Source organism: Lonchura striata, chromosome 19 (assembly GCF_050655825.1).
Source record: "Lonchura striata isolate lonStrDom1 chromosome 19, ASM5065582v1, whole genome shotgun sequence".
Classification (NCBI taxonomy): domain Eukaryota; kingdom Metazoa; phylum Chordata; class Aves; order Passeriformes; family Estrildidae; genus Lonchura; species Lonchura striata.
Genome location: NC_140721.1, coordinates 4,736,625 through 4,764,461, shown reverse-complemented (window position 1 = coordinate 4,764,461; position 27,837 = coordinate 4,736,625). Strand labels below are relative to the sequence as shown.

General features: G+C 49.8%; 1 protein-coding gene across 2 annotated transcripts; it reads left to right on the top strand.

Annotated features, from left to right (window-relative positions):
- The first annotated feature begins 9 nt into the window (after positions 1–9).
- On the top strand, positions 10–27,132 carry SUPT6H (SPT6 homolog, histone chaperone and transcription elongation factor). 2 transcript variants are annotated; one of them, XM_021550861.3, is made up of 37 exons: positions 10–216; positions 5,879–6,010; positions 6,454–6,606; positions 6,770–6,840; positions 7,349–7,544; positions 8,232–8,316; positions 8,725–8,998; positions 10,146–10,247; positions 10,494–10,607; positions 11,088–11,177; positions 11,643–11,785; positions 12,029–12,180; positions 12,659–12,757; positions 12,916–13,045; positions 13,147–13,297; positions 13,654–13,808; positions 14,278–14,473; positions 14,681–14,820; positions 14,899–15,016; positions 15,112–15,188; positions 15,317–15,452; positions 15,852–15,989; positions 16,246–16,413; positions 17,091–17,218; positions 18,215–18,422; positions 18,833–18,980; positions 19,225–19,367; positions 20,103–20,243; positions 21,307–21,502; positions 21,636–21,874; positions 22,104–22,217; positions 22,330–22,454; positions 22,899–23,011; positions 23,414–23,491; positions 23,581–23,747; positions 24,906–25,093; positions 25,248–27,132. In XM_021550861.3, the coding sequence occupies exons 2-37, from the start codon at positions 5,902–5,904 to the stop codon at positions 25,432–25,434; spliced, it is 5,172 nt and encodes a 1,723-aa protein (XP_021406536.1). In that variant the 5' UTR covers positions 10–216; positions 5,879–5,901; the 3' UTR covers positions 25,435–27,132. The 2 variants fall into 2 exon arrangements, with proteins under 2 accessions (XP_021406536.1, XP_021406538.1); XM_021550863.3 differs by lacking the exon at positions 10–216 and adding an exon at positions 1,998–2,019.
- The last annotated feature ends 705 nt before the right edge of the window (positions 27,133–27,837 follow it).

Sequence of the window (27,837 nt, the reverse complement as noted above, 5' to 3'; positions counted from 1 at the left end):
CTCGCCCGCTCCGCCCCCCGCGCTCGCCGCCGCCGCCGCCTCCATTTTCCCTCGGCCCCTCGGGTGAGGCCGCGCCGGGCCCGGCGGGGCGGCGGGGAACGAGGGGCCCTTACCGGGAGAAGGGCGAACCCGCCGTTGTCCCGGCCCGGGCGTCGCGCCCGGCCCGGTGCCGCGGCGGCTCCGAGCCCCGGTGAAGGCGGCAGGGACGTGCCCGAGGTTGGTGCCGGGCCGCGCCGCGGGCCCCGGTGCGGGCCCGGCGGTGGCCGTGGGTGGGGCTGGCGGCAGCGGGGCCCGCAGGAGGCGAGGCGGCGGCCGGGGTCCAGGGTGGCTCCCCCGGGGTCCCGGGTGGCTCCCCGGGGTCCAGGGTGGTTCCCCCGGGGTCCAGGGTGGTTCCCCCGGGGTCCCGGGTGGTTCCCCCGGGGTCCCGGGTGGTTCCCCGGGGTCCAGGGTGGCTCCCCGGGGTCCAGGGTGGTTCCCCCGGGGTCCAGGGTGGTTCCCCCGGGGTCGAGGGTGGCTCCCTGGGGTCGAGGGTGGCTCCCCGGGGTCCAGGGTGGTCCCCCGGGGTCCAGGGTGGCTCCCCCGGGGTCCAGGCTGGCTCCCCCGGGGTCCAGGGTGGCTCCCCGGGGTCCAGGGTGGCTCCCCGGGGTCCAGGGTGGTCCCCCGGGGTCCAGGGTGGTTCCCCCGGGGTCCAGGGTGGTTCCCCCGGGGTCCAGGGTGGTTCCCCCGGGGTCGAGGGTGGCTCCCTGGGGTCGAGGGTGGCTCCCCGGGGTCCAGGGTGGTCCCCCGGGGTCCAGGGTGGCTCCCCCGGGGTCCAGGCTGGCTCCCCCGGGGTCCAGGGTGGCTCCCCGGGGTCCAGGGTGGCTCCCCGGGGTCCAGGGTGGTTCCCCCGGGGTCCAGGGTGGTTCCCCCGGGGTCCAGGGTGTTTCCCCGGGGTCCAGGGTGTTTCCCCGGGGTCCAGGGTGGCTCCCCGGGGCCGGGATTGCCGCGGCCCCCGCGCTGTGCCCGGCGGGGCCGGGGATGCGGGGTAGCGCTGGGAGGAGCGGTGGGTGCGAGGCGGTGCCGTGGGGAGCATCGGGATGCTCGCTCTCCTCGCGGTGGGAGAAAGGGTCTGACCTTCGGTTCTCGCCACACTGGTGGTCCTGGAGCCTCCTGCTGCGCAGGTGTGATTCCCAGACCTCCGCATTCGGCTTTCCAAACTTGTGGCGAGGTGCTCCCTGAAAAGCCAAGGGCCTGGGAAAGCCCTTTTTTGTTTAATAAACGACTGAAAGGTGGCAAGTGATTGGTGCTCATAGAGGAGTGAGGTTGTTGTGGAGTTTCACAGTCATTTCTGTTGCTTGCTTTTTTTCCTGAGTAGAATGATGTGGAGAAGGAAGGTTACTCCTAAATTATTTAGAATAACTAAATTGTGAGGAGTTGCAGAGACCAGATAATACCGGGTGAGAATGCTAGTTTGGTAACTGAGATGTGTAAGGAAGGTTAACAAATACCACAAAATTGGCTCTGCATCTATTCAGGGAAGAGCAGTAGGTGTCTCAACAATTGTTTTTTAAAACTACTTCAACACCCCGTTGTAGCTTAAGAGGGATATTTTGAAATTACTTTAAAGGAGAAGAGAATGAAATAGAAAACATTTTTGCACTGCTGAGTAAGTGGTTGGCAGTTTGTGTCCTGGCAATTCTGGTTAGACCATCCCAAAAAGGGAGTGCTGCACGCAGGGGCAGGAGCAGAGCAGGTTTTTGGGCAAGCAAAGCCTTCATGTCGTCACCTTAGGGGAGAAGCTTGCTGACAGGAGATATGATCCAGGTGCCTGAAGTCATGGGCAGGTCAGAGAAAGCGAGGAGGGAGCATCAGTTTTGTGTTTCTGAGCGGAAATTATGATGCAGCAGGGCTAAAATAAACAGGCGGAAGTACTTTTTCACACAACGTGCTATTAAATGTGTCACCCTGCCACAGGACGTGCTGCCACCTGATAGCATCGGGGGTGGTGGGACCAGCAGCAGGATTAAAGCAACAAAGCAGGTATGGGAAGTTCCTGAGCTGTGGTGGCTGCCTTGACTTTCCCCATCACTGGTCCCCAGTCATCACTTCCCCCTGTGTTCCTCCCACTGAGCAGGGTGGGAGTGTCAGGTTTAGATGCAGACTTCAAAAATCTGCAAAACAGCTGTAAAAGCTAAATATAAAATGATGTATTGCTGCTGTCAGGGCTGGCAGGCCCCAGTAGCCATCAGAAGTCCACATGGATATCAAGAAATGCCTGTGAGGAAGAGCTCAGCGTTGAGGTGCCTGTGAGGGTAGTTTCTCATGGTGTGCAGTGCCTTGCAGTGCTTCACAGGGATGTTTCTGTTAGGCTCATAAGCTTCAAATCAAAAGATGCCAAAACAATTTTGCCTGAGTTCTGTGGTGGGACACAGCCTGAAGATCATTGCTTAGTTATTGGTGTTAAATCCACATATTCCAGGTCAACCATGTTTTTTGTTTTTTTTTTTTTTAAGAAAACTGATACTGATTTAACTGAGAAACTCAGAGCTCCAGGGAGTGAAAAAGTGGTGGTATTTTTGCAGTTAATTTGAGTTTTTCCTAGTTAGACATTTGTTGTCAGTCTTGGACTCCTGCGGATGTACTTGGACTGTGTTAAAATTAATTTAGTGAGCATTTAATTGACAAAATTAATAGATTTGGCTTCTTTAGGCTTTGCATTTTGAGTCGAGTTCCCCAGCTCTCTTATTCTCACAGAGCTTTCTGAATCCTCTGGTTTGACCCTTTGAAATGTGGCCATGAGAGTTGATGTTCTCTGGTGGCTTTGGCAGTGTGGTTCCCTGGAGCTGTGTGATCCCAAATGGACTGTGAGTTGAATCATGAAGTGGCAGAGGTTAGAACCATTCCTGCCCAAGCCCGCTCTTCCCCCAAAAAAACCCCACAAAACAAGTGTTAATGTGGGATTGATGTCATTTCTTCCCCAAAGGATGGGGAGAAGTCAAGGAACTGACTTTGCTGCACCCACGCTGTCCTAAAGCCAAGGTGAGCACCTGGCTTTGTTGTTTTGTGTATTCACACTGCTGTCCTCAGGTTGATTGCTGAACAATAAATATATCTTGCTCTGAGAACACTGCTTGGTTATTCTCTGAACACCACTGAGGTCTCCTGCCTTAGGTGGCATCCCTGTGACTGGGAGAGTGTCAGATGTTTCTGCTTTCTCTCACCCCACACCTGCTCAGGTGAAGCTCTTGAGGGACTTTTCTATTCCCAATGTCCATTTGCACACTGGATGTGTGAATGATTTCTGAAATCCTCAGGTTCTCACAAAGCAGCCTTTGTTCTAAAGGCCCTGCCTCACCTCACAGAGTCTGCAGCTGATGTCCATCCTGGTCCTGCCCTGATCAGGACTCAATGGTCCCAGTTAAAAGGAGCTTGTGGACTCTGGATCAATGCCACTGTTCTCTTGAGCTGAGCAAAGTGCAGACACTCCTGATCAAAACAGCTGGGCTGGCCCAACACTCCTTGGTCCAGAGCCTTTAAACCCTCCTCAGGTCTCTCCTGTGTGACCACACCGTGTTCTGCCTCTGCATCTCTGCCCACTTCCCTGGCCTGTTTTGTTTCAAATTAAGGCCTTCCAGGCACAGAGGGTGGGAGAAGCACCTGTAATCAATATCTGGTTTAATATCTTGCTTCTCTTTTCCATGCTAAGTGATGCTGTCCTGAGATGAATTTTGCTGGAGCTGAAAGCACCTGGGTTTGTTGGTGGTTGGCTCGCGTGGAACCTGCTTGGCTGGATCATTAAATAAGATGGTTTTCTCAAGTCCTGTTTGTTTCCCGTGTCCAGACAAATTTTAATTGACATGGAGTAAAACTGACAGGAAATTTTAGAGCAAGTGATGAGGAAGATAATTGGAATCATGAGTTAAATACTCACTGGCAGAGAATGGTGAAAAATTGGATGTGGTGCTTTGACGAGGTGGGTTTGTGTATTGATCGTGGGCAGGAGATAAACAAGGTTATTAGACTTGGAAATGCTCTAGGAAAAGCCACTCAGCCTGCAGGTTTGTGTATGTTAATACACCCTGCTGAATACCTGGAGCAGGAGGATTGGTGTGAAACTGTGAAGTGACAGAATATTCATACACGGGCTAGTAAACATAATCCCTGTTTCTGTATTGTGTACTCACATGATTCATCAGTGCCATTTGCATCAGGAACACACGTTTGACAGGCATCAGTGCTGCCCTCTGAGGCGTTATTTCTGAGAGGGATGCTTAAATACAAGTGTTTAACTTCTAAAGGGTCCTCTTGAGGATGGGGATCCCACACTGAACCAGAGCAGCCATGTCCTGGTGGGATGCAGAGCAGTAGCCTTGGCCTGCTGTGATTTCTGCTTGTGTGGAGCATCCTGCAAAAAGAAGTTGGCCACAGCCACATATTCTGCAGCCAAGGAGTATGAGCTGCTCTCTGCACTCGTGTCTAAAATCTGGCAGAGGTCTTCCCCTCATCTTTGTTGTGGGTTTTCTTTAATGAGATACGGGTGACACGTTCCTTCGGAGCTGCTGGTATTTTAAGACTTAAAAGATCATCCAAGATCAGCCTTGGACCTTTTAACTCTAACTGAGCACTAAGTCCATGCTTTTTCTCTAAGTTGTCGTGTTTGTGCAGCAGATGTGTGTGGATCTCAGGGCAGAACAAGAAATCCTGCACACGAGAAGTGTCATGGCAAAGCCTTGATCAGGTTGTCCCGTATGGGACTGATTTCCTTCAGCAGGTTGTTTGCAGTGGGGAAATGATTATGGGAATGTTTTAAAGCATGTTTGTTTAGCTATCCTTTCCTGCCATATGGAATTGTTTTCTCAATTTTTTTTCTGTGTTGTTTTTGCGTGTTCGTGTGTTGAATTGCATCAGATGTAATTTTAACGTGGAGGTTTTGGCTTTAGATCTGACACCTCTGAACTGCTTTTTGTACTGTTCCTTCCCAAAGGCTTATACTTCTTCCCAGGCTGGCGTTTTCATCCTCTCAGCCATTTGAGGAATTTATTTGATTTTCCTCTTAGCTGACTCTTGTAAGGTTCAGTTGTTTTGATGTATGTAAAAGGGAGGTAAAGAAAAACTTCCTTTGAAAATTTCAAAAATATCAGTGAGTTTGCAACCACTGTAACTGGAAGACTCAGAGAGACAGAACTTGGCAAACACTTTCCTTTGTGCCAAGTTTGATTTATGTTGTGTCCAGAAACCCCAGCTGGGAAAAGCATCAAACAAAAGGTTCTGGATATAAAAAAATACACTGTTTTTGTAGTTTTCTTGTTGCTTCCTCAACTCTGGATGGAGGCTCCTGGCATGGAACACCCTGGCTGTGGCTCTGGCTTGTGAGCAGCCACAAACCCCCAGCCCAGGACCCCCAGCCCTCTCTTCAGTTTGCTCTGTGGGCTCTGCAGAGTCTCACAGCCAGTGATCACAGCTCAGTCGAGGCCCTTTTCAGGGTCACCCTGGCTTCATTAACTGAGTGAGGATTAATCATATTAAGATCTTAATTAGCTGGGCTGTGTGCCTGACGCCGTGCAGCATCAGTGGGAGCCTTCCCAGCGCATGGGAGGGTGTGGATGGGATGGGGGCTCTGGCTGTGTGCACGTTCCAGCCGCAGGAGCCGCGGGTGCTGCTGTGACAGCTCCTGCCCTCCTCACCCAGGCACGGGTTGGCAGCTCCTGGCAGCTCCTGGCTGCTGCCTAATCTCTGCTGACAGGGATGTCCAGGCAAGGTGGACACTGGGTGATTCAGGGCCTCTGTAGCTAATTTGAAACCCGTCTTGCTTTAGCTGCCTTCTCTCCAAAACCTGAAGGGGGAAGTGCTCGTGTTCTGCTTGCTCAGCTGATGCCAGGGATGTTTCCTCTTTCCCCAGCTGCTGTGTGAGAGGTTGCAGCCATGTCTGACTTCGTGGAGAGTGAAGCAGAGGAGTCAGAGGAGGAGTACAACCAAGATGGGGAGGTTGTACCCAGAGTAACCAAGAAGTTTGTAGAGGAAGATGAGGATGGTGAGTTTGCTGAATTGTCTGTGTTCATTGCTGTTCTAGTCTGCATTCTGTGGCTCTGCAGATGGAGCAATAGCTGTGCTATTACAGCAGGGCCATCTGTAGTCAATAATCTCAGCTGTTTGAGTGCTTCCCTTCCTCCAAGTGGTATTTTTAATCGGCAATAAAAAATATGCTGCTTCACCCTCGTGGGACTTGCAGTCACACAGTTTGATAGTAAATGGTAAAAGCAGAGGAATTCTCCCAGTGTGACCACTCCACCTGTTCCCTCTGCAGAGAGAGCACGAGACAAGAAGTGGGGATCTGGCAGGAGCAGCTGGCTGGGTTCTGTGTCAGTAGAAGTGTTCAGTTAAAACTCTGTGTGGATGGTGTGGAGGAAGATGCTGCTTGCAGAGGTCCCAGTGGATAACCAGTAAGTGTCTAACACGTGCTGCTCTCCATCCCAGATGAGGAAGAGGAGGAGCTGAACCTCGATGATCAGGATGAGCAGGGGAACCTGAAAGGATTCATTAATGATGATGACGATGAGGAGGAGGAGGAGGAAGCCAGTGACTCTGGAGACTCCGAGGATGATGTTGGCCACAAAAAGAGAAAGCGCAGTAAGTTTTGTGATGATTGTTACTAGCAGGGCAGGGTGTAATGCTGGCAGACAGAACCCTCTGCCATGGTCTGCATGAGCTGGATAAGCTGTACCCTTTGGGGTTTAGTGCATTCCCAGATTAGGAAAATGAGAGTGTAATTTAGCTCTGCTGTCTTCTTTAGCTTTTGATGACCGCCTGGAGGATGATGACTTCGACCTCATTGAAGAAAACTTGGGCGTCAAAGTCAAAAGAGTGAGTTGTGTTCCCATGCTGCTGTTAATGGTGTGGTGTGTTTTAGCACAGAGGAGGGTGGGCTTCAGCCTGCCATGAGCAAACATCCTCCCGTCAGCTCCTGCCCTCTTGGAAAGGGAGAGCTGAGTGCTTGAAGGAAGCAGGATCTATCCCTGCCCAAGCAGCTGGGACCTGGCTTCCCAGAGTTTGAAAAACACTTTGTTCTGGTGCCTAAAGTTTGCTGTGCTCCTCCCTTTCCACCTCTTCAGGACAGTCTCATCTTCCATTCCTAACCTCAAGGTCAGCACAGGCTGTTACGGGCTCTAAAGCTCTTTCTGAAACATTAGAGTCACATCAACCAGGCCAGCACTGGTGGTGACAGCATGCAAGTGACACAGGTCCCAGGGGGGTGGCTTCTCTCCCCTGTGTGCCTGTGGTGTGCTCCATCCTGCTCCCTCCCAGGTGCCTGCAGAGGAAGTGCAGTGCTGAGCCAGGGGTTGTGAGAACTAACAAGGAATTGTCCTTGCAGCAAAAATTCAGGCGTGTGCGAAAAATGTCTGATGATGAGGACGATGAAGCAGAAGATTATGGAAAGGAAGAACATGAGAAGGAAGCCATTGCTGAAGAAATCTTTCAGGATGGTGAAGGCGAGGAAGGAGGGGAAGCTGTGGAAGCTCCTGTTGCTCCACAGGAAGAGGAAGAGGAGGAGGAGGAAGATGAATCTGGTGAGTGTGGATGCTCAGTTACATCCAGTGTCTGTCCTAGGATTAAAGCACAGGAACAAAGTTCAGATTTTCTCTGAACTAGAAGTATCCAAAAGTCTGTGACCCTGTCATGGTGAAGCTCTTAATTGTTCTGATTAGTACAGTCCTTAGAATTAAACATTTCTGGGTGACAGGTTTAGTTTGTCTGTCTGAACCACTTTGTGCAGGAGCACTTTATGTGTGCTGATGTCTTGAACACCTCCCCTAAGCTGCCTCAAAAATGAAAATTCTTCAGAGGAAGGCACTCAAGGCAATGTTTAGTACCTCATACCACAGTGCATGCCTGCCTTACCCCTCTTCAGCATCAGCCTCTCACTGCTGCTACATTACCAAAAAAGTTTCAAGAATTCTTTCTACTGTCCAAAGCAGCCAAGCCTTTCCTGACTGTATTTTCAGTGCACTGAGCTGCAACTCAGATGGCTTTGCCTGGAAGTTTGTCTGGAAGGTTGTTCCAGCTTGTTACTGTGGTTCAGGCTCCTGGACTGTGTGAGATTGGTGTAGGAGATGCTGTGGGCAGCTGGGCAGCCTGACAGGCAGCAGCAGCCTAAGTCTGTGGTGGAGGCTCATAGTTGCACTGTCTGAGCTTTGTCAGAGGTACCAGTTCTAGATCTGAGTTCCCTGACCACTGAATTGTTTCTCAATATCCAGACATCGATGACTTCATTGTGGATGATGATGGACAACCTCTGAAGAAGCCAAAATGGAGAAAGAAGCTTCCGGGATACACAGATGCGTAAGTATTGATTGGAAGTTGGCCTGGAGCCTTGAAAATAGTGCTCAGCTTATTTGGATCTTACAACTGCAGAGTGATTCAGCTTGTGGTTGGGTACTGCTGGTCTTTTTCCCAGAAGAAACCTGGTAAATTTAGACAGAGAGCTTTTAGTGTGTGATTTCTGAAATGTGTGACTTCTTCCTTTTTTCTTTTTTCCCCTGGATTTTTTTAAAGGGATACCAAAACCAGGCCCTTAAGAGAAATATTTTCAGTAAAGCTCAAAGTTTGTACTTGTCTATGATTTTTTAGCCTGGGTAAAAAACTAAAGCTTAGAGCCTGGCCTCCTGTGTGTGGCTGTAAAGATGTTCTGTGAACTGCACTGTGGGGCTGAAAAATACGGGGCGTTTTTTTTTTTTTTTTACTTTCCAGTGCTTTGCAGGAAGCCCAGGAAATCTTTGGTGTGGACTTCGACTACGATGAGTTTGAGAAGTACAACGAGTACGACGAGGAGATGGAGGAGGAGTACGAGTACGAGGATGAGGAGACCGAAGGGGAGACACGCGTGCGGCCCAAAAAGACCACCAAGAAACGCGTCAGCCGCCGCAGCATCTTCGAGATGTACGAGCCCAGTGAGCTGGAGAGCAGCCACCTCACAGACCAGGACAACGAGATCCGCATGACAGACATGCCTGAGAGGTTCCAGGTGAGGCAAGGGGCTGCAGCTCTGCAGGCAGAAAGCATTTTGGAGCTGCAGGCTGGCAGACTGCTGGATGGATTTTGGAATATCTTTTTCCCTCTTTCATGACTTTACCTGTCAAATGTACAGGCTAAAACTGCATTCAGATGTATCAGTGACACGGGAGCTGTTGTACCTGTGTGGATTTGGGTTTAGCTTCAGTCACAGCTTCCCTGTGGCCACATGGTGCCAGTGTTGCACTGCTGAATTGCAGGGCTTGGGCTCTGCTGAGATGGCTTTGTGCTGGATGATTCCTGTGTGCTCATAGGAATCCTTTGGGCTGGATATATGGAGAACAAGATGCAGTGCTAGAAAAGACATGGGGAGGTTTCTAGCTTACCTGTATGCCAGCCAGTACATAACTGCTGTAACCAACTTTACTCAAGGTGATGAGACTTGCACTGCTCTCAGTACAAAGTGCTGTTTGTGCTGTGAGTAATCCTGCTGGTGTCTCTTATTTTTGTCTTAATTTTACACTCTATTCAGATTCTCACTGAAAAATCCATCTCACTGTAGTGTATGTAATTCCATGCAGAGGTTTGTTACCCTTCTCTGTGAAATGGCATGTGTGAAGCTGCCAGTTTTCCAAAGGACCTTTTTTTCCCCCTGCCAGTCTGTGCCACAGAAGGAAATGCTGTCTGTGATGTCTTGTGGCTGTAGGTGGCCTGTTCACACATATTGTCCTCTGAAAGAGAAGTTGCTGAGAATAGGTGCCCAGAGAGACTTTATTTTTTGTTACTCCATGACTGCAGCAACAAAAGTGGTAACAAGGCACAGATAGATTGGAGCAGAGGATGTAACTGCAGAAAATTTGGGAGTCTGGTGGGAAGTGGAGATATCCTCACTTGATTTTCACAGCAGACTTTGCACCATTGCAGGCCTTTCCACAAGCCTTTGACAGGATTGTAGCTGCCTTTATGTAGTGTAAAGCTGATGCAGTTTCCTGTGTGCTCAGAAGGTGCAGACATTGAAGTGATATCCTTGGCACCCCGTAGGTGGGGGTCCTCAGAGGTAACCTGTAGCTCAAAACAATAATTTCCAGGCTTCTTGGAAACATGGCAGTTCAAGCCCTGGTGTTGCACGTGCCTGTGCTCATGGTGTTGTCTCTTCCCAGCTGAGAACCATCCCAGTGAAGAGTGCTGAAGATGATGAGCTGGAGGAAGAAGCTGACTGGATTTATAGGAATGCATTTGCAACACCCACCATCTCCTTGCAGGTAAAGGACTGTGCCTGGGGACTTTTTCCAGGGTTTGCTGATTGGAATGTGGTGCCCAGTACCACCTTCATTTCTGGCTTTGAGCAGGTCATTTGACATGTGTGTCTTCATTTTTACATACACAAAACAGAGCAAAAAGGAACACAAAGAAGTTGAAATAACAAAGATTTCTTAACCTTAACCTGGGGTTGCTCTTTTAGGGGTTCAGCTCAGGAAGAGAGAACACAATGTGTTTCTCCTTTTCAGGAAAGCTCTGACTACCTTGACCGTGGACAAGCCAGCAGCTTCAGCCGCAAGGGGCCCAGCACCATCCAGAAGATTAAAGAAGCCCTGAATTTTATGAGAAATCAGCATTTTGAGGTAATTTGGAACTTTTTCTTCATTACCGAGGTCTGTCTCCTTTTTGTGACAGAATTAGCAGGGCTGCTGGAAAAATTTAGGGCTCATAGGAGGGGCTGAGATACCATCCCTGGCTGCCTGTGATGAAATGATGCTTCATTGGGAACTAGAGCTCCTCTTATGTGAGCTGTGTCAATGCAGGTTTTTAAGGCCTGTTTGACAGAGCTGCTGTCATTGTCTTTCCCTGATTGTGGACAAATTGAGGCTGAATGAGGTGGAAGAATTTCTCTTGAGCCTTGTTCAGTCCTTCCAGTCTGTTTCCAAGGTGTTGCCTGATGTTGCAGAAATGTTTTGGCCTATGTGGTGTATTCTTTGGTGTGAAGTAAGAGCTGCCTCATTAGTTTGTTGTACCACATGGAACAGGAGCTCTGTTTGGGCTCCTGGCTGCCAGGAGCAGCCCAGTCCCCTCCATAGGGGTGATGAGTCTCATTTCTGACCCAGGTCCCGTTCATCGCCTTCTACAGAAAGGAGTATGTGGAGCCAGAGCTGCACATCAACGACCTGTGGAGGGTCTGGCAGTGGGATGAGAAGGTGAGGAATATTTTCATTGCTGCTTCTCCCATCAACATTTTCCTCCTACCTAGCCTGATACTTTCAGCAGTTTGTTTTGGCCATGACTGGGGCTTTTATCCATGTCTTTTTGCATTTTTGCTGACGTATGGTGGTAAAGGGATATCTGAGAAAATAGGATTCCAAAAAATCCTTCCTCTTCACTGAGTTCCTTTTGTGTAGTGACGTTTCCTGCCAGCAAGTGCAGGTTGCTTCTCTGCTATCAGATCCAAACCTGAATTTTGGGGTTTTATTGTTATTATAATACATCTCTGAAATAAGACCTGCCACACATCACATTTGGCTTTGGCTGTGGATGAAGATTTTAATGATCATTTTTATATGACAAATATCCCAAAAACCTGGAAGTCCCTGTTTGGGAAGACAGGAGACCGATAACACACTACAATGGGGTGTTTCACTGGAATTCTTTTGTTCTCGTGCCAGTGGACCCAGCTGAAGATCCGCAAGCAGAACCTGACTCGACTGTTTGAGAAGATGCAGGCCTACCAGTATGAGCAAATCTCTGCTGACCCAGACAAGCCCTTGGCTGATGGAATAAGGGCCCTGGATACTACTGACATGGAGAGGTAGGGTGCCAGGACTTCTGTATTCATTCCAAAATTACTTAAAATGTCCGTTGACTTGCCCAAACAGCACAGGCACTCTGGCCACTGCAGAGCACCCACAAAGCCAATAATGAGAAATACTTAAAATTCTTTTGAGAGACGAATCCAAGGGCTTCTCTTCCTTACCTGAGTCAGAGCAGGTTCCTTGAGTGTTGTGAGCGTGAGCTAGCTGCAGGCAGGGTGTAACATGCTGGCTTTCTGTAGGCTGAAGGACGTGCAGTCCATGGATGAGCTGAAGGACGTGTACAATCACTTCCTGCTGTACTATGGCAGAGACATCCCCAAGATGCAGAATGCTGCCAAGGCCGCTCGCAAAAAGCAAAAGCGTATCCGGGAGGATGGTGAAGAAGAGGAAGGTTTGTCTCCTCACATTTGGTAGTTTTCTCCTTGTGGGCTGCTTGAAAATCCTGGTTTGAAAGAATAGGAAGAAAGTTTGGTGAAAAACCCGTGTGTTTGCACAATGCATCTCTGCTGGTCATTCTATCTCAAGTTAGTTCCAGATCTTTCAGGCACCTTTGAAATTGTTTAAGGTTTGCCACACAAGTTGCTTTCCAGTGGAATATGAATGCCACACCTTGTGGCAAGGGTGGCATAAGCAAACTTGATGTATATTCTAATGTGCAACCCAGAGATAACTTCTATTAAAACTGCAAGAGTGGCACTGAAGATAGTGTTTCCAGGGTCTTTTTCCAATCCTGAATAATTTTAAGGCTGCTGTTAGCTTTGTGGGATTTAGGGGCTCTGTTGCACAGCGTAGGTTGTGTTTAATCTCTTTATTGTGCTTGTGACACGCTCCAGCTGTCTGGATGCCTCTGTAATGTATCCTTCCTACAGGTGAAGGGGAGGATGCAGAGGATGATGAGCAGAAGGGGCCTGAGCTGAAGCAGGCTTCCCGAAGGGACATGTACACCATCTGCCAGGCAGCTGGGCTGGGTAAGGCTCTGCTCTGTCCTGCTGAATGTGCAGTGGCCTGGCCCACATGCTCTGCAGGCTGCTGTGACTCACCTGTGGAAGGAAGACTGGTAGTTTTGCTCACTATTAGCTACAATACCTGTATCCTTATTGGTGTTTTGGTTTTTTGCTTTTACCAGATGGCTTGGCTAAGAAATTTGGTCTGACACCTGAGCAATTTGGGGAGAATCTCCGAGACAGTTACCAGCGTCACGAGACAGAGCAGTTCCCTGCAGAGCCCCTGGAGCTGGCCAAGGATTATGTGTGTAGGTCAGTATGGGGGGGTCGTTGTGGAGTTACTGTGGATGTAACACAAGTGAGAGGATCTGGGGACATTGTTCTAAGCCTTCACATTGCCTTTTTGCCTGCAGTCAATTCCCAAGCCCAGAAGCAGTGCTGGAAGGAGCTCGGTACATGGTGGCTTTGCAGATCGCCAGGGAGCCCTTGGTCAGACAGGTCCTGAGACAGACTTTCCAAGAACGAGCTAAAATCAACATTTCACCAACCAAAAAGGGGAAGAAGGTAAGGAAGGGAGCTCTGACTCAAACATACAAATGCTTGTTCTCCCATGTCAGTGGCAACTCTGAATAAATCTCAGAGCAGCAGTGAGCTGGACTGCTGCAGAGCCCAGCTCATCAGTGTGCTGCATTTTTAGTCTCAGCATTTTACCAGATGAGATGTTGCCTTCAATTATGGAAACAGTCTGTGTTTCTCTGGGACTGGAAAGCACTTCCACCGTGTCCTGCTGGGGAAGGAAATGCAGACTGGCAGGCATAGGGCTGAGGGGATATTGAATAAAAACCATTGCCTGCTGTGGCATACAGAAGGATCTTCATGAATGCCCTGTGTGCATGCTGTCTGTCTCTCCTCTTTCCCAGGATATTGATGAAGCCCACTATGCCTATTCCTTTAAATACATGAAGAACAAGCCTGTGAAGGAGCTGAGAGATGACCAGTTCCTGAAAATGAGCCTGGCAGAGGACGAGGCACTGCTCACCATAGATATCAGCATTGACATGAAAGGAGTGGAGGGGTGAGTTCCCACTGGCTGTGCCATCCCTGACTTGCCAGGGCTCATTCCTGCAGTGCTCTTCAAGCACCTCTGTAACTCACACTACTTCTGAAAGTCAAGGCCTGGTAGTTTCCTGCACCTCAAAGTCAAGCAGCCTCTCAGGGTCTTGCTTTTTTCATCATCTTGTTGAGAACTTTAGCAGACATCTTACTCACTTGAAAGCAAACTGTGAAACCTTGGGATTTTTGCAGAACTTGGTGCTGTTTCCCAACCAACTTAGCTCCTTCCCTGCACATCTGAGTGGCCACACTGTGTAGTATGGCTGTGATCTGTCTACAGCATCACTTCAGCAGCTAAAGCAGCATTGGATGGGATTCTCCCTAATTTTTCCAAGCAGCTACCTGTATCTGAGATGTGCAGGAATCTGCCAGTGATGGGTCCATGCAGGTGTCTGGAGCCTTTCTGTATCTCCCCTTCTCCTTTCTTGCAGTTATGGCAGTGACCAGACGTACTTTGAGGAAATCAAGCAGTTCTATTACCGGGACGAGTTCAGTCACCAGGTGCAGGAGTGGAATCGGCAGCGCACCATGGCCATCGAGCGCTCCCTCAACCAGTTCCTCTACGTGCAGATGGCCAAAGAACTGAAGAACAAGCTCTTAGTGGAGGCCAAGGAGTATGTCCTCAAGGTGAGATGAGGCACAGGTTTGAGGCAGAGCTGGGCTTGCAAACACTGGCTTGTTCTGGGGATAGCTACTGACAGCTTATACACAAGTTCTTGGGGATGAGGGGGAGGCAGGGATTGAATCAGGTTCAACTTCTCTCCAGAGAAGGGTTATGCCAGGCCCCTGCAGTGGATTTTCTCACTCCTCTTTGTCCTTTCTCTGCTCTCCCAGGCTTGCAGCCGCAAACTTTACAACTGGCTGAAGGTTGCTGCATACAGGCCAGATCAGCAGGTGGAGGAAGACGATGATTTCATGGATGAGAACCAAGGGAAGGGGATCCGGGTGCTGGGCATTGCCTTTTCATCAGCCAGGTAGGAGGGAGGGAATGGTGTCTGGATGCGCATCCAGCTTCACCAGTCCTCCATGTCTGAGTGGTCTCTATTTGACAGGGACCACCCTGTGTTTTGTGCCCTCGTTAATGGAGAGGGTGAGGTGACAGATTTCCTCCGACTGCCACATTTCACAAAGAGAAGGAATGCCTGGCGTGAGGAGGAGAGGGAAAAGAAGGTGAGCCTTGGTGCAGCTGTCACTGAGATGAATGTAGGTAGCTCAGAACAGAAACCTCTAGCTTTTCTACTCACATTTTCTACTTTCCTTTCCAGGCCCAGGATATCGAAACATTGAAAAAATTCCTCCTAAACAAGAAGCCTCATGTGGTGACAATTGCAGGCGAGAACAGGTCAGTCTTCGTGCTGCTTCCACTTGCCAGTCTCTTTGCAGTCCTTTCCTTGTGCCTGTCTACATGTCACTGTTTCCAGGACCCAGCTCTGTGCTCTCCCCTCAGTCCCCTTGGCTGTCTCTCTCTAGGGATGCTCAGATGCTGATGGAGGATGTAAAGAGAATTGTTCATGAGCTGGACCAAGGTCAGCAGCTGTCCTCTATTGGAGTGGAGCTGGTGGACAATGAACTGGCCATCCTCTACATGAACAGCAAGAAGTCTGAGGTGAACCTTCTGCTGCTCCCTTAGTCTCTCCCTTAGTCTGTTGCTCATTCGTGCTGTGTCATCCTCCATTTGTTGTGCTGGCCTTGCATCATCCTCTGTCTCATGATCCATCTGGACAGTCACGTACTGATCTTTGGATCAAGGCAAAACATCTTAGGCTTCCCCAAAGAGATCAGCACCAGCAGATGCACAAAGTGGATATTGATGTAGCTGGAAATGAGAGAAATTGTTCCATTACTAATTGCATAAGAGCTCCTGGGAGCCTTTGACCTCAGCTTTCTTCTCCCTGAGCACCAAGTGCTTCCTTGCTGCAGTCCCTGTCTGATGTGTCTTTACTGCTTGTGGTACAAAGTGTGGAAATACCACAAGGGTTTTCCCTGACTCTGTGTCCTGTTGCAGAACGAATTCCGGGATTACCCCCCTCTGCTGCGCCAGGCTGTGTCCCTCGCTCGCCGCATCCAGGACCCCCTCATAGAGTTTGCCCAGGTCTGCAGCTCTGATGAGGATATTCTCTGCCTGAAACTCCACCCTCTGCAGGTAAATTTTCCTTGGGCAAGAAAGATACTTCTCTGCAAGAGAAAGCAGCCTGTGAGGGTTTGCTTTCAAATAAGAGGTTTCCAAGTTAAACTCGTGCAAGTTCTGCCTTTCTTTCTTCCTCATCAGCCTTTAGGCTGTTTTCAGGGGTAACTGAGGTGCAACACAGCTCCTGGGCACCAGTGTGTTGTGTTTGGCTCGTGGCAGAGGGTTGCACAGTGCCATCTTTTCCAGGGCTAACACCTCTTCTCTCTGCCAGGAGCACGTGGTGAAGGAGGAGCTGCTGAACGCTCTCTACTGCGAATTCATCAACCGTGTGAACGAGGTGGGGGTGGATGTGAACAGGGCCATTGCTCACCCCCACAGCCAGGCTTTGCTGCAGTACGTGTGTGGCCTGGGACCACGCAAAGGCACCCACCTGCTGAAGGTGAGGAGGCTTCTGAGCCTGCCTACAAAACCTGCACATCCCCCTCTGTGTGAGTGCTCAGGGGTGAGTCAGGGTCCCTGTGCCAGGTGCAGCTGACAGCTCTGTTGTTGTGTGTTTTTACCTCGCTGTGCCTTGCCCCGAAGCTACACGTGGACTTGTGTCCTTGAGAGACCCAAACAGCTCAGCAGATCCAGCAATCCCAGCCAGCTCCCAAACCCACAGGAATGGATGTGCTGTCAGAGTGTCAAGACACCTCCACAGTGTAGAAAACACGAGGCAAGAAGCCAACGCTTTTCCTGAGAGTTGGAGCTGTGATGATGTGGAATCATCATCTTTCACACAATGTTGAGACACTGGCAGGGAGCAACAGCTTAAGAGTTGTGATGGGCGTGTGTCAGATGCTTTAAACACTGCAGTGTGCAGTGTGAATCCTCTGCTTTTTTTCCCAGACAAAAACAATTTGGGTTAGAAGGGGCCTTAAAGATCATCTGATTCCACCCCCTGGCCATGGCCACAAACATCTTCCACTAAAGCAGGTTACTCACAGCTCCATCCAACCTGGCCTTGAACAAATCCAGGGATAGGAAGTCCACAACCTCTGTGGGCAATCAGCGTTTGAATAGCAGGGTTTATATTCTTGCCACTCTCAAGGTTTATATTCTTGCCTCTCTCTGCAGATCTTAAAACAAAACAACACCCGTCTGGAGAACAGGACCCAGCTGGTTACGATGTGTCACATGGGACCCAAAGTGTTTATCAACTGTGCTGGCTTCATCAAAATTGACACAGCATCACTGGGTGATAGGTGGGTATTGGGTTGTATTTGATGTCCTCTGGATGTGGGGTCAGTGTGAGTGACAGGGTGACACAGTGACCTTCCCTGAGTTGGTGTTCCCCAGAGTTTCTGTGTGGCCCCTCTGACTTTAGGCCAAGTTCAGGTATTGCTGGTTATTAATCTGATTCTAAACTTGCACAACAGCAGTGTGAACTGCAGAAAATTAATTACATGGCTTGTTCTGGTGTGAAGGACTCTTTGTGGTCAAGAGGAACTAAACTTAGACCAATTGTTCCTTAAAATAGTTGTCATGGAGTCATCAGTAACCCATGGGCACTTCAGCTTAGTTTCTGCCTGGTCCTTCCAACAGTATTTTATTTTTCTAAAGTTTCAAACTTGAGAAATAACTCAGCAATTTGGCATCCTCTTAAACCAGTAGCAATACTAGGAAATTTATAGAACATTAAGGTACTGGTAACTGCACAAGAGGTATTTTGAGGACAGCTGTAACCTTGTTTCTGAACCTGACTGACTGCTTTGCACAAAGGGTCACTTACTAGAAACGTGGTTTCTCCAGGGTTTTTTGCCTTTGAAAAGCAATGTGAGAAAGAATACCTGGCTGAATCCCTGCACTGAGGGATCCAGCCCCACTAGATCTCTTGATTCTTGCAGGACACAAATCCCAGAGATGATGGGGGCCAAGTGTAGCCCATCCAAACAGCTCATTGGCAACTCTGAATTTGTGTGAAGAGAAAAACTGCAGAGAGCTGTGTGCTCATAAAGCAGCTGTAGTATGCAGGCATCAAATCCACCCAGCATCCAAAGTACCTGGCTGTGTCTTTGGAGCTGTAGATTGGAGTTTGCCAGGTCTTGCCTTGGCTCCTGTTGGTTTAGCAATGAATAATTCAGTGTCCTTTTTGGAGTACTTTGTTCCATGGAGGGCAGCAGTGGTGCTCAACAATGTGCTTGATCATTGAGCTGCAGGAACACCTCAGAGCCCTGATCTGAACATTGCTTTTGTTTCAGCACTGATTCCTACATTGAAGTCCTAGATGGCTCTAGGGTCCATCCTGAAACCTATGAATGGGCCAGGAAAATGGCAGTGGATGCCCTGGAATACGATGAGTCAGCTGAGGATGCAAATCCTGCAGGAGCTCTGGAGGAGATCCTGGAAAACCCTGAGCGCCTGAAAGACCTGGATCTTGATGCCTTTGCTGAAGAACTGGAAAGACAGGTGCACTGGGGGTTCCTGGTGCTGAGAAACAGAGGGGAAGCTCTGCTGCCCAGCTGAGATTCTCATGTTTTATAGCTTTATCCTTTTTTGGAGCTGGGCATTAGCTGTGCTGTTATAAAATGTATCAGCAGTCAGTGTCTGACAAAGGCATGCAGTAAATGCTTGCAGAAAGTACACTTGGGGCAGGGAACAGTAATTAACCATTTAAGCTGTTTCCTGAAATATGTTTGTCCTTTTGACCTCCTCAACATCCTGTGACCGAATTTCACCATTTGTTGGTACCTGCTGCGTTCCCCCTTTTTAAATTTGCTATTTTCTAAGTTGCTTGAATTCTTCCAAAAGTTACACTGGATTCCCTACTGACCTTCTTCCTGCTGCTCATGCCTTTATAACCTCTGAATCCCACACAGGGCTATGGTGACAAGCACATCACTTTGTATGACATTCGAGCTGAGCTAAGCTGCAGATACAAGGACCTGAGAACCCCGTACCGTTCTCCCAACACAGAGGAGGTCTTCAATATGCTGACCAAAGAAACTCCAGAGACATTTTACATAGGTATATCCCTGTTTATATCCCTGCTTTCTGTCCTCCTAAGTTGACACAGAATGTATGAAGATGGGGCAAAGGGGTCATAGTGAGCGTGATGCTGGGACAGTGCTGTGGTGGAGTGTGAAGCAGCTTTTCAAGTACTTGGGTGACCTCCTAACACCTTCATGCATGAAGAACAACCTTAGATGGAGGGAACTGCCTAACTCTGCAGTTTTTCATTTTTTCCTTCCCTTCTCCCATCACCCCACAGGTAAAATGATCATCTGCAATGTGACTGGGATTGCCCACAGGCGCCCACAGGGAGAGAGCTACGACCAGGCGATACGGAATGATGAAACTGGCCTTTGGCAGTGCCCTTTCTGCCAGCAGGACAACTTCCCAGAGCTCAGTGAGGTGGGGCTGCTTCTCCTGCTTTTGTCAGGGGCCTGCTATCAGCAGGAGTGTTGTGTAGGGTTCTTGGGAGACAAGGAACCAGAGCCAAGATTGTGTCCGCAGTGCCAACCTGATGTGGCCTTTGGCTGTAAATAAAATCTGTTGCACTTCTGACTAATTGCTTCAGTATAGATTTGACAGGTCTTTTATGGCTACATTATGGCTTTTAGAGTGAAATGGACTTGGAGCTAAGCTGACCAGATCTTTGCAGATACATAAAGCGTTCTTGTCTGTGGTCTGGGATTGTGTTTTGTGCAGAGAAATTGCCTGTGACACTGAGAACAGAAGGCTCTGCCACCTTCTCAATTTTAAGAACTTATCTGGACCACCTGCTGCTTAATGCAGCTGTACTTTAGGTCCTTTCTAAACACTGTGAATTCCAGCCTAGGTAATCCATGACTTTAAACCCCTATAATGTTCATTAGAGACCAGCCCTGGCTACAGTCTGGTGTTCAGGGTCTAAAAATGTTCTGACCTTCCTGGTTGCAATGTCCCATAAGCTGAGCAGAACTGTAGGAGGAAGAAGATGGTATTACTGGGTAGCACTTGTTGAAGTCTTCTGTCCCCTGCCCTTCCACAAGTCACTTCTGGCTGCACCACTTTGCTGACACAGCTTTTGGACTTGTTTTGAGTTTGAACTGCTGGAGCTATTTTGTTTCCATGCTGAATGATTCATTTACTTTTGCCTTGCTCAAGGTTTGGAACCATTTTGACAGCGGTTCCTGCCCAGGTCAGGCCATTGGAGTGAAGACACGTCTGGATAATGGTGTTGCTGGCTTCATCCCAACAAAATTTCTTAGTGACAAGGTGGTCAAGAGGCCAGAAGAAAGGGTGAAGGTATGAAAGCAGTGGATTTTCACACTCCCAGCAAGAGGTGGAAGAACCTGGAGCCAATACTAAAGACTCAGAGTTTGGTTAATAACACTGTTCTTAAATGACTTTTACGACCTTATTTTCATGTAAGGACTTAAAATCAGCAGGAAGTTCAGGTTCTGGTTAGTGTCATTGTCCCACAGTGCAAATCTCCCTTGGCAGCTGGTGGGACCCTGTTAATCAGTTAACACATTGTGCTGTAGGAGGATTTATTGTCGTCTGGCTGGAGTCTGGGTTTAGGAGACCAGAAGGCATTCTAATGCAGAGCTGCCCTTTGTTTCTGGCTTTCTAAAGAGTTCACAGAACTCTTTTTGGACAGGCAAGGGTCATTTTCCTCTAAAAGCTTTTTTTTCCCTCTCCATTAATTTGTGGAGGTCATCGTAGTTACTGGTCCTGCTCAGGACAGGGATTGGGGTTCTTAAAGAAGTGGAGTAACACCTTTTTATCACATACTAAAATAGTGGTTTAACGTCTTTGCTGTCTTTTGGGGTCTCCAGCAGGACATGCAGGTGATGGATAATCCTGTAAGCTCAGAGGTCTCAGCATTTCTTTAAAGTGTTATTAATTAACTTCATCATGGTTAACTGAACTAAGACATTGCAGTTTTTGTGGGGGGATTTTCTGCCTCACATTTTATTAGAGCAGTCCTGTGGGTGTCTGCTTCTGAACACACTTAACTGCTTTCTTGCACATCTTGAAGTCCAGTTTTGCTTCTCCCATTGTGAAAGATATTTGAAATAGAAAAGGTGATTGTCTTCACCCTCCAGATATGCAGTTTTCTGTGTGGTGTGGGTAATAGGTAATAGATGTGCTGGAGAACTGCCCATTTTTCTCGTAATCTCTTTTGATTCTGGTCACTTTTGGGATCAGTTGATTTTCAGTTTGTGTAGAAAGATCATTTTTAAAGTTGTATCAGTCTGAAGTAGCAGAGGTGATTTGTACCTCCAGCAGGATCCCACGTGGATTATTCTGTAGCACAGGGATTCTGGTTATCTGCTGCTCACCTTGGCCTGCACCTCCTCTGCAGGTGGGAATGACCGTCCACTGCCGCATCATGAAGATTGACATTGAGAAATTCAGCGCAGACCTGACCTGCAGGACCTCAGACCTGATGGACAAGAACAATGAGTGGAAACTGCCCAAAGACACCTACTACGACTTCGACTCGGAGGCAGCAGATCACAAACAGGAGGAAGACATGAAAAGAAAGCAGCAGAGGACGAGTGAGTTCTCTTAATTTCTCTCTCCCTTGTAATTCCAGCCTTCCCAGGCTGCTTCAGGACAATCAGAACAATTAGATAGGGTTGCATTAAAGCAGTTCCTCTTGGAAGGCTGAACGTTCCCTTTGTCCCCCAGCATACATCAAGAGGGTAATTGCTCACCCATCATTCCACAACATCAGCTTCAAGCAAGCAGAGAAGATGATGGAGACCATGGACCAAGGGGATGTGATTATTCGGCCGAGCAGCAAAGGGGAGAACCACCTGACTGTCACCTGGAAGGTCAACGATGGCATTTACCAGCATGTGGATGTCCGGGAGGAGGGCAAGGAGAACGCCTTCAGCCTGGGCTCCATGCTCTGGATTAACACAGAGGTAAAGCCCTGCAGAGCACACCTGGGAAGGGGAAAGACTTATTTTACAGGTTGACACAGCCCTTCTGTCCTTGTAGCTGCTTTCACACTCCTGGAGAGTAACTTCCAATGCACTCTCTGGATCTTTAGACAATACTTGTCTCTTTTTTTTTTTTTCCCCTCAAGCCTTGCTATGCAGAGTGTATGACCAAATGCACCCTAAATACCTCTTTAAATGTGTTTGTTCAAAGGAGTTTGAAGACCTGGATGAAATTGTTGCTCGTTATGTCCAGCCAATGGCTTCTTTTGCCAGAGACCTATTGAACCACAAATACTATCAGGACTGCAATGGTGGAGACAAGAAGGTGAGAAAATCCCAGGATGTGGTCACTTCTTAGGAAGATATCCATGGGCTCAGTGTGCTGCTGAAAATGTGGGCTCCCCTGGAGAATTTATTTTCTTTCTCTTTCTAATTAGAAGCTGGAAGAGCTGCTGATAAAGACCAAGAAAGAGAAGCCAACATTTATTCCATACTTTATTAGTGCCTGTAAAGACCTACCTGGTAAATTCCTCTTGGGATATCAGCCTCGAGGCAAACCAAGGTAAGTGGAGAGGCAAGCCCAGCATCTGCGCTGAGTACTGCCAGTACCAAACCTCAGCTGTCTGCTGCCAGCTTTTCTTCCAGCTCTGTCAGAATCCCTGTAAATCACGCCTCCTCTTTGCCACAATTTGGCCTCCTGACAGTGGACGACCCAATTCTAGCAGTAAATCTCACCCAGGAGACTCCCACATTTCTTAACTATCTGTCTGCCACGAGCAGCATTGCCCTGTGTTGTGGGAGTATAGACAGGGAATGATGGATTTTTCATGGAAAGGTGGGGTAGTTTGAAGCAATTGTTTGAAGATAAAGTGCCTTGGGTGGATCTGTCTGTTCATTATCAGTACAGCCATTGCCTGTGGTTTTAGTCCATGCCTGTTGTGAGTGTGACCTGTCAGTGAGTGGCTGAAACAGGCTGTGATGTTTCGTGCTGTCCCTGCTCTCCCAGGATAGAGTATGTGACAGTGACACCAGAGGGATTCCGCTACCGGGGCCAAGTCTTCCCTACTGTGAACGGACTTTTCCGATGGTTTAAGGATCATTATCAGGACCCTGTTCCAGGTGAGCAGCCTAAAACTTCAATGCCTCAGCTGTTTGTTAATCACAATATCAGGGACAGTTATTAAAGGACAGTTCCATCTTCTTCATCCCAAAAATGTGTCCTAGGATTTTGCTGTGTGTGGGAAGTTTCCCAGCAATGCTTGAAATGTTTGGCTCCATGCACCAGCCCACTGAGAGCTCTCCTGAGAGTTAACCTTTCATCAAGTGGGCTGTGCAGCAATGTCTGGACCAGTCTCTTTCCTCTCCTTTCCTCTCCTCTCCCACCATACAGTCCGGCACACACACCATTCCCATCGTGCCGTAACAACTTTTGACTCCATTTTTTTTTCAAATCCTGGGTTTCAGACCAATGGCTGCTCTTCCAGGAGAATTAATGTACCTCTTGGTTGGTGTTTTACACAGGTATTACCCCCAGCAGCAGCAGTCGGACCAGGACTCCAGCCTCCATTAATGCTACTCCAGCTAACATCAACCTGGCAGGTCAGTGCCAGCCATTCCCAGCTGGAACTGGGGTGTGAGCTGCTCCTCCAGGCTCCAACTTTTCCTAATGCAGTGTGTCTCCCTTGCAGACCTGACACGTGCAGTGAATGCTCTACCACAGAACATGACCTCCCAGATGTTCAGTGCCATTGCTGCTGTGACAGGCCAGGGACAGAACCCAAATGCCACCCCAGCACAGTGGGGCTCCAGCCAGTATGGCTACGGAGGCAGCGGAGGCGGCAGCAGCGCGTACCACGTAGGTGTCACTTAAATTTCTGCTGGCTTCTCCTTGCTGCTAGAAACCACTGAGAGCCTAAGGAATCCCTCATTGCCTGGGGTCCCCAAGTCCCAGTTTTGTCCCTGTGGTGCTGCACAGGCTGGATTCTTGAGCCAGGTTTCCTTCCGCCTCCCGTGACCGGAGAAACAAGGCACGTAACACAGCCCTGCTCTGGGGGGAGCTGGGGCAAGGAGCCAACTGGTCTGGCCCCCAAGGAATGTGGCAGGGTGGAGAGGGGGGATCCAGCAGTGAGGGCACACAACCTTCTGATTGTGCCCCTGAATTGGCAACGTGAGCTGCCAGTGGAGGAGATTAGCTGGGAAAGTATGCGCTGAGTTTGCAGGGCTTTTCAGCTCAGCGCTAATCTCTGAGCTGCACCGGCGGGGAACACCTCAGCCTGACCCAACACCCAGGGACTTTGCAGGGAGTAAGATGGAATTGGACAGTTTTGGCTCGTGGTGGAGCCTTTCTTGATGTGTGCCCGCTCCCAACCCACTCTGCAAGCTCCCAGCTGACATGGAGGCAAATTCCAGCAGTGGAAGGACTGAGGAGCCTGGGTGCAAAAAACACACCCAGCTGTTGCACCCAAAGAAAAGATGCAAGACAAGGCTTGCATAGAGGTGTGATCCTCCTTTGGAGCACCTTGGGAGGCTTTCAGGAAGTTTGGCACAGTAAATGCTGAGCTGAGGATAGGCATAGACTGTGGATAACCTGATGTATTAATCATCAAAACATCTGAAAAAAAGGGAGGTGAACACCGGGAGGCAGACACTAAGCTCTTCATGGGACAAGAAGCCAGCTGGCTTGGGATGTGGGAGGGAGCCACCCTGAGAGCTTCTGCACCTTCTCTGCAGCCTGCAGGGGAAGAATTTATCTTCTTTGTGCCCACTGCAGGATGTCATTGCTGCTGGCTTGCCCCAAGTGTCTCTTGTGCCCCTTGCCTTTGGTTGCTTGGGCTGAGCAAGGAGGGCAGGCTGTGCTGGCCCAGCTCTCAGGGAAGCGAATGTGCTGTGCTCAGCAGGGCTGGGGGCATGCAGAGTGTGGGTGGGCACCCTCCTGGGCGAGCAGGGCAGTGCAGAACCCCCCCAGCCTAGCAGCGTCCTCCCTCTGTCCCCTGACAGCCTCTGCTCCCCACAGGTGTTCACGACTCCAGCACAGCAGCCGGTGGCCACCCCTCTGATGACCCCCAGCTACTCCTACACTACTCCCAGCCAGCCCATCACCACGCCCCAGTACCAGCTCCAGGCCAACACCACGCCCCAGTCCACCCAGTCCCAGGCACAGTCGCAGCCATCATCCAGCTCCAGGCAGAGGCAGCAGCCAAAGTGAGTAACTCTGAGTGCTCGTATCCATGTCCTGTCTCCATTGCTGTTCTTGGTTTTTATGGAAGCAGCACGATGGGATTGCTTCCCCCACGGGGAGGGGAGAGCACAGGGAGTCTTTCCTGTCACATCTGACGTTGTCCCCGTGTCCTTGCAGGACCAACAGCCACGCTGCCATCGACTGGGGCAAGATGGCCGAGCAGTGGCTGCAGGAGAAGGAGGCTGAGCGGAGGAAACAGAAGCAGAGGTTGACCCCTCGCCCCTCTCCCAGCCCCATGATCGAGAGCACGCCCATGTCCATCGCCGGGGACGCCACGCCTCTCCTGGATGAGATGGATCGATAGGACCTGTCACCCGACACCTCCGCTCTCCGAGGAAGGGGGAAGGAGAGGGAACAATGGGAACGACTTCCCTTAGACACATAACTCCTGTTTTGTACGTCGCAGGATGGTGGGAAATGACTCTTGGTGATGTGCACCTGAGCGAGAGAATAGACTTGGCAGGGCTGGTTAAAAAATATATACTATATATAAGAAAAATATATCATAGAAAGGAACACTGCATCGGCCTCTGCGTTCTAGGCTCCGGTTTTGAGGCACCTTGGAAACTTAGCAAAGCAAACATGAGGTCAAAGGAGTCTGTCCTTGTGCGTGCACAGCACTCTGCTTTCACCCCAAAGACTGGGAAGCAAATGGAGCTGAAAGTGCACTGCCCTGGAGTGAGCCTGTTTCCTTTGGATTCTCCCAAACCCTGTCACCTCCCCTCGTCCCCAGACCACAAAGCGAAGTCGTGGGGGTTGTGACAAACGAACCAGAGTTCTCACAAAGTTCCTGTTGTTGTTTGCTCCATGTTTTGATGCGTGACAGGCTCAGCAGAGCCTGTGCCAACCCCAGCTGTGTCTGGAGGGGTCCAGCACAGCAGCTCGGGGTCTTGCTGGAGATGCAGCTGTTGTACCAAAGGCTTGCTCTCTCCTCTGGCTTCTTTTGGAACAATATTTATTTAGTTTTGATTATTTTTTTTTTTAATCAGACTGCGAAATAAAGCGCCAGCCTGCGGCAGCTTCCCCAGGACAGACATGTGGGATAAAGCACCACGGAGCAGCCCGGAGTGCATGGCCTCCTCCTCTGTACCCGCTTCCCCTGCCCAGCTGTAACCAAGAGGGGTGAATAAATAGAGTTTTTACTGAATGCTAGCTCGGAGGTTTTCTGCCTGCACCCTGCCCTTCCCTTAGGATTTGCTCAGAGCAGAGTTGCTTGGTGGAAGTCGATGCTCCTTCCTTTGTTGCCTGGTGTTGCCCTCTGTGTGCTGGAAGTTTCACAGAGAAGCCAATTTCTGTTGTTAACAAATAAGGTTTTGTTACGGATGCACCACATGGAGATATCATACCGCATCAGGGGCATCCTCCTGTGGCTGTGGGATCGGGGGAGACACTGGGAGAGGGATAAAGTGGATAAAGAACAGCCCAGTGTGGTGCTCCTGAGGAATTGCCCACGATGGGAAGAGACGTTTCTGAGAGGGAAAGTTCCTGCTGCACACTCTCTCCCCTCTCCTGCTTTGTTAGTAGGGATTTTCTGTGGAAGCAGAGTCTTTGTTCCTTCCCCGTGCTCCTGGTCAGCCTCCTTTGCTAGGAAATGAGCAGATCTTTGGAAACAAAGCTCTTCTTTGCATGTAAATGCTCCTGAAGAATGGCAGCGGCCCGGGAGACAAAGCAAAGCTCTTTGCACAGAGAAGTGCAGGTCCTGGCTTCAATGCCATCCCCTCTGCAGTGCTGAGGGGCTGACAGGGTCCTGTTCCTCCCAAAGCCACCCAGGCCAGTGGGGACAACCGTGGGCTGGGGTCCACAGCTCTGAGGTCACAGGTGGATGAACCTGGCGCTATTTTCTTATATTGTGAGACTGTACGATAGGAATTTGACTGGGAGCAGCTCCTTACTGGTTGGACCTGAAAGGGGAGGCTAGTTGTGTGTTGTTGCCTCCTTTCTGGCTGTCTTTGTTTTTAGTTTTCCCTTGCTGTCAATAAAAGTTCTACTTTTGGGAAGCTGCTCCGCCTGCCCCCTGTCCGTGCTTCCTGCCGGGATGCTGTGGCTGCCACTGGGGCTTGGCACCCAGAGAGGAAGCAAAGCCTTCCTCCACCCTTGCTATTCCCCCCTGGCCTCTGTGATCCGCTTATTTCGGGGATTTGGGATTGCACTGCACGCTCCTCAGTGTGGGGTTTGCTGTCTGCTTGGCTCCTGCCGCTCCAGCTTTTTCCAGGTCTGGTATTTGGTGCTGCTGCAGGAAAATCTTTCCACCACCTCACCAGGACGCTGGGCTGAGCCACGCTCCACCCTTTGGAGCACTTTGGAGGAGTTGGTGGCTGTGCCCTGTTCCTGCTCCTCGCTGCAGGGGCCCAGACAGGGTCCCCACCCACCAGGAAGGGACACGGGCAGCTCTCTCTGCCCCAGCCTTTGTCCCAGGGCTGGAAAAGCATCTTGTCCCACTCCAAGGAGCTTTGCAGGCATTTGAGGAGCCTTCAGGGAGGGCCAAGCTCCTGTTCCTCCCAAAGGAATGGAGAAGGAATTGATGCTGGTGTGGGAGCATGGGAAAGGCAAGGCATGAGGAGGATGAGAGAGCTTGGGTGGTGCAATTCAGAGAACTCCCGGAGAAAATTACACGCCTGAGGAGCTGGAATTTAACCCTCTAGCAGGGGAGCTAAACCTGGGGCTCAGCCCTGCTGCCAGCACGTGGCCAGGAGCTGTGTCCAGTGCC

Bases quoted from the DNA above. Each gene is read 5' to 3' on its own strand.
- SUPT6H (XM_021550861.3), top strand. From the start codon at position 5,902: ATGTCTGACTTCGTGGAGAGTGAAGCAGAGGAGTCAGAGGAGGAGTAC. The intron at 6,607-6,769 runs GTAAGTTTTGTG...TGTCTTCTTTAG, and splicing joins CCACAAAAAGAGAAAGCGCA to CTTTTGATGACCGCCTGGAG. The intron at 25,094-25,247 runs GTGAGTAACTCT...GTGTCCTTGCAG, and splicing joins AGGCAGAGGCAGCAGCCAAA to GACCAACAGCCACGCTGCCA.